Source organism: Sinocyclocheilus rhinocerous, unplaced genomic scaffold (genome assembly GCF_001515625.1).
Source record: "Sinocyclocheilus rhinocerous isolate Xijiao unplaced genomic scaffold, SAMN03320098_v1.1 scaffold1148, whole genome shotgun sequence".
Taxonomy (NCBI): domain Eukaryota; kingdom Metazoa; phylum Chordata; class Actinopteri; order Cypriniformes; family Cyprinidae; genus Sinocyclocheilus; species Sinocyclocheilus rhinocerous.
The window spans coordinates 1,071,184-1,077,276 of NW_015664019.1; the positions used below are offsets into that span (position 1 = coordinate 1,071,184).

A 6,093-nucleotide genomic window follows, 5' to 3' on the forward strand; every position below is an offset into this window, starting at 1 on the left:
CACTGTACTTGAAAAAAGTAAGAATAGATGAGCATTTGAGAGAGATATATATTACTGCTTTTCTTGGTATTGACATTTGCTATACATAAATCCAAAGAATTCCTTTAATGTGAGCATGCAATCCATTTCTAAAGCAAAATAAGATGTGAGAGTGAGAACATGTTTTAATGAGCTGTTTTCAGTATAGTATGTGTACCATAAACTTTGCACTAACATTCTTTCTAATTAGTTATGAAAGGGAAATATGGGCTGGTGAATTAATCTGTATAGGATAATGACTCTGCCCTTTTTTAAAAGACGTTTTAGCCATACTAATAATGGTTTGATGTGGCAAGGTATGTATAGATCTATAGCTCTCTCTCCAAGCAGAAGAAAAGAGGGATCAAGAGGGATACTGAGATTCTGAACCCGAAGGCATGAAAGTAGGCATCTACTACTGTATGGTAGATCAGGTATGGATTGCTTTCAGCATAACTACCACATAATCAGAATTTTACAACAACATATTTAGTTGTCTTTGAGTACTATTTTTTAGGTCTGCTTTGGAGTTGGTTAGTTCAGTTGTTAGGATTGTTGTCTTGGAATTGGAGCACAATGTTAGACACAAAAACCTGATTGATGCGCATCAGATGCATTTGCAATTCTCTCATCGATCCAAAGGATGCTGTGGAGAATGTGAATTGTCCCGGGACGTGCGTGAACATGAAATTAATGTTGAATTAAAATTCTTAGGTAAATCTTTATATCCGTTTCTAATTATTATTGGATCAGATATGGGCGGTTATGTGATCAGATAAATATCTTTATTACTTTTCAACAACGTTTCATTAACCACAACAGTTCATCAGAACATTAAATAGACGCTAAAGAACAAAAGTAGTTCACTTGGGAAGGTGACCATAGCAAAACTTGCACTTAATTTAAGATCTGTGACGGACAGTACATAGATAATAAAATAAGTAGCCTATTATTCATGACGTTGAGTACACAACTAATTATTTATTTATTTATTTTTTACTAAAAATATCGATTTCCACTAAAAAGTGTTTAAGGCGTTTGGCAATTCGGTTGCTAAACAAGCCTCGAGCAAATTGCTGAAATAAATTAATTGAGCAAGTCACTCAATTCGCACACTACTTTTAGTATTTAATCATTCCCACATCCAGGCAAACGTCATAATTGTCTCTCGGGCAATTAATATGCGAATAGTGACAATGTGCTCAAGCTCTGAGTGAAATTCATTTTCTCTACGTCTGAAAGTTCCGTCACGGAGAGGCAACGCGACGAACAAAAGCGCTCAAATTGCGTCCGTATTATTTCATTGCAGAAAGCATTGTTGGAAAATGTCGGGGTGAAAATGAATGTTGTGGCACTGGAAAGAATCGTGTCTTTATGGTCTTGCTCTCGTCTGTAATCCCCCGAGCTCCTCCCCTCAGTGCGTGGAGAGCTTCATTTGATCAAATCCTTCAAGTTGGAGCGCTTCGCCGAATCGCACTTTTCCACAACATCTCAACAGTGGCTGCATCACCGCGCTGCAACTTGTATGAGGATTTCCGTCAATAACTGAAGCTAAATAGAGGAAAAGGACAGTGTATCGTGTTGTTATCCGCGATGGAGAGAGGAATCAGATATTGCTGGGTTAATGCTTTCTGCACCCTGCTTTTGGTTTTGTTCGCTTGGGTTCCGGTGACCAAAACAGTGATAACTTGCAGGTCATGTCACCTGCTGGATAAGTGGAGCGGTCGGGAATTATTTGTGAGGATGGACAGTGGTGTCGATTTTGGTAAAGTTGGTGATAAAAATGGAGACGGGTCAACAGCGCTGTTTAATTCTGTTGATGCTGAAACTGGTCAACCCGACTGCGGCGCAACCGACAACTGCGAACACGCTCACTCTGTGCGTAAAAGGAATACGGACCGGCTCCGCTCAGAGAAAATGCCACCCGATGATAAATGGAAGTCGATGCGCAGTAATGGCAAAGTTTATAACCTCAAGCGTCCAGGTTCTCAAGGTTCAGCCCCTGGAGAGCCCCATCACCGAGAGCGTAGAAGCACCCAAGGACTCGGCTCGCCCCCAGGTGCACGCTCGCTGCCGGCTTTTGGCAACAGCACCGCGCGGGCTGCGCGCAGAGTCCCCCGCTCAGATCTGAGATGGAACCGGGAAGAGCGGAGAACGGCCACATCGCGACAGGATGAGCTGAAACTTACCAGCTCTACCTTTGCGCTGACAGGGGATTCCGCTCACAACCAAGCCATGGTGCACTGGTCCGGCCAAAACAGCAGCGTAAGTGGAAAAAAAAAACACGCAATTAATTTGCTAAAGCTGTAAACCCCTGTTGAGAATTTTAGAAGCACTATCCCACATTCTAATCTAAATGAGTGTCCGAAGGTGCATGCGTGTGTGTGTGTGTGTGAGAGAGAGAGATTTGGTGCGCACAGAAACGAACAGATGTCCATTGTTGATGTCCAAGTGATTGCTTCATATGCCTTACACTCCAGTTTTTTTTATTTGTTACACTAGCTTGGTCTTTGATTAACCCTGGCAAAATGAAGTAGACTTTCTTGTGCAACACGTTTCCTACTTATGATTGTTTGTGATGTTGGCTCACCAGCTGCTACTCATGCTTTTGAATGTTAACTGTCAGCTGTGTTGCTTTGGTATGCCTTGCTGGAAAAAAAACAAAACAAACATAAATAAGATAAAAAAAAAAAAAAACCTTTACACTTGTCCAGAATGGTGTGCTTGCTGGTTTTGGAGGGATTTCGGTAGCGTTTAAGCTGGTCAGGCTGGGGGACCACCTTGCCGACTGCCTAAATCCGCTAAACACCAGCTTGGCCAGGCTATGAGACCATCTCGAACCAGCTAAGACAGCACATCAGCTTAGGCTGGCTGAATGAGTTTTTGTTTTGTTTTGTTTTTTTTCTGCAGCAGGGGTATTTTTAGGTGATGCATAGGTCTTGTTTGTTACCCGAAACACTTTAGCAGAGATTTTGTGAGAATAACTAAATGAAACCCATTTCATACAGAGCCACAATGAGTTGTCATTACATTTTATACATATTGCACTCTGATCTCTGGTGGTTATTTAACCCATTTAATCTCAAATTATTATTATCAGATTTGTAAACTCATGCATTTTACTCTTTGTATGGTCCCATGAGATGTTATTAATAAGACCCGATAGAAATTTGCAAACATAATTTAACACAATTTTTAGGCAATTCTGTAGAGAAAAGGAAATCATGCATTTTTTAAATTGTATTTATACTTCTTTTATTATTTTAAATCAGCAATTTTATGAGACTCAGTCATTTACTTATTCACACATGAGGCTTTTTGTTTTCCATCAGGCCGCTTACATGTTTACATGTCGTTTGAGCATGAGGCAGAGTTATAGTATGTAAAGGGTCTGTTATTAATTATTATTAATAATATACTGATAACTCTTTTAGACACTTTAGTACTACATTTTAAAAACAAATTTAACTGGCTCGAATAAAATGGGTTAATTGTTCTACAATGCATTTAACTTAATTCATTATAATATTAAGCTAACTTTCTTTCTTTCTTTCTTTCTTTCTTTCTTTGTGTATTGTGACAATTTACTAATGACTACAGTATTTTGCAATGAGCTATAATGAGCATTTCCCACAATTCTCCTGTGCAATCACAATATCACATCAGAGCAACTACATTTCAGATGTAATTTCTAATCCCCATTATATTCTCCCTCTTTCGCTTGTCAGAGCAGATGTTTTCTTGCCTTCAGGTAAAATCTGAGGGCATTTTCTAATTTAAACACTGTACTCACTAAGACAACACATTTATTAGTGAGATGACAACCAGTGAAAACTTTCAGGACGGATACGGGGAAACGGTAACCTCAGGGGAATGAACTTCAGTATGTCCCACCAGCAGAACTCAATCATTTCGGCTCAGAGCTGCTGCCATTATCATATCCGTTAATTGAATTTTCCTGGAGTTGTGCTGTATGAATAGCATATTCAGTAGCTTCAATATATATGGCCTTTTTCATTCTCAGGGAAACTTAACAATGGGCAAAGTAAAAAAGACGACTTTCATTAAGTATTAAGTGTCATTGCAGTATAAGGAATAATTGAGTAGGCCAGAAGTTTCTTTCCTTAGGTACTTTATGAATAAAGAAACAGCTGTAGTTTATAAAGATTTTTTATTATGCAAATGGAAATGAGGATTAATGTTGGCTGTCTGTATATCACAGAGCCCAGAGTTGATAATGCTATGGTATTTGGCTTGTGCATGTTTGTAAGTTGGTGAGCGCTAGCATTTGTTATTGTATTGTTGATCTATATGAGCATGTAAATGTGTTTATGCATATTAATGTTTAGTGGTGATTGCTTATAAGACTCTATATTGCAGGTATACAGCTTATACAGCCTGGTCTCATGTTTATACGTAGGTATTAATACGTAACATTTACAAGCACAAAACGTACACTTTTGTACGTTTTTATTAATGCTAAAACGTACAATTTAGACGTATTTCAATGTTTAAAACGTACAAATCGCTACGTATTTTTAGCTAAAAAACGTAAAAATATTTACGTATCTTTTATATCAAGATATTCATATCAATGCATTTTTATCATTTTATCAATAAGCGATTTAGATTTTTAGACCCCTTAACCTACCCCCAAACCTGAACCTACCCATTTTACAGTGAATATGCATTTTTATAATTTTATTAATACGCAATTTAGATTTTTAGACCCCTTAACCTACCCCCAAACCTAAACCTACCCATTTTATAGCTAATATGAAAGGATATAAAACGCAAATGACCGAAATACGCAGGAAAATAACAATTTTAGTAACAATATAGCATTAAAATATGTTTATAGTCGCTAATTCCACTCCTACCTATAAACCTGCGCTAGCATTATTGTATTGTTGATCTATATGAGCATGTAAATGTGTTTATGCATATTAATGTTTAGTGGTGATTGCTTATAAGACTCTATATTGCAGGTATACAGCTTATAACAACAGCATCTTTCATCATATATTTAACGTATTTGAACATGTTTTTGAAAAACAGAGAAACAAATAATATTATGTTAAAGCCATCTGATTATTCAATCGCTGGAGTGACTTTGCCTGAAGAAGTTCCTGTCAGCCAGCAGAAGGAGAGAATCAAACTTTTTTGTAGCCAATTAGTAAGAAGTTAGTCACCAAAAGTTCCCGAGAACCCTGTAAAATATGCAACCAGCACCATTTGTCATACGTGACAGTCTCACGCTAATGCTGTTAACTCGCTTAAATCTATTTCTGGCTTCTTCAGCGCAACACATGTAAGGGAAGGAGCAATATGTCTGATCTTATAACACTATGTTACCAACTGACTCCTAAAATGCAATTAATTGGACGGTAAAAACCATATTGTGCTGTCAACACAATGTCTTTGATTCAAGCCTGAACAGCATGATGGTTTGCTGGATGTGAAAATAAAACATGACTAGTTCTGAGTTATTTCAGCTTCCTGTGGTTTACTTCTCTAAGTGCTTATCTGATATATTAAACATATTTATCTCCCCTCATGTTGTATTGAATAACTATTTGCAATTTGTTTTATTTGCACATCGCTTCTCACAATATATATTGTTCCAGTGCAGCTTTACAAAGAATAGTGCCTTGCAAACCTGCTTGATTAATGCTTTATTTCCAAACTGAGTGATATTGAGGTCGTATTTCTTTTTATTGAGTAATAAACCCTATATGTTTGATTCTTTGAAAGGCACATAAACTCACATCAACACTAAAGCCAAGACTAATGTATTCCCCCACAAAAAAACATCTTGCTATTCAATGACCTTTCTTGACCCCTAACACAAATAATGCACAAACTGGTTAAAACGTATTTGGATTTTGGAAACATTAGACTGAAATAGCTATTTTATATTTCAAAGACAGAGTGAGAAAGAGAGAAATGGCAAAAACAATAAAAAACAAAAAGACATATCCTATACTGGGTTATATACAACCCAGTGCTGGGTAAAATAGGGACAAACCCAGCAATTGGGTTGTTTTGACCCAGCGGTTGGGTTACTACCCAGAA

General features: G+C 37.5%; 1 protein-coding gene across 1 annotated transcript in view; it reads left to right on the forward strand.

The window, feature by feature from the left end:
- Positions 1-1,427: 1,427 nt before the first annotated feature.
- Positions 1,428-6,093, forward strand: part of LOC107729347 (VPS10 domain-containing receptor SorCS1-like) — a 202,173-nt gene continuing 197,507 nt past the window's right edge. Inside the window, exon 1 of the mRNA XM_016539813.1 lies at positions 1,428-2,283. Within this exon, the coding sequence (XP_016395299.1) occupies positions 1,612-2,283 (672 nt within the window). The 5' untranslated portion in view covers positions 1,428-1,611. The remainder of the gene's footprint in view (positions 2,284-6,093) is intronic.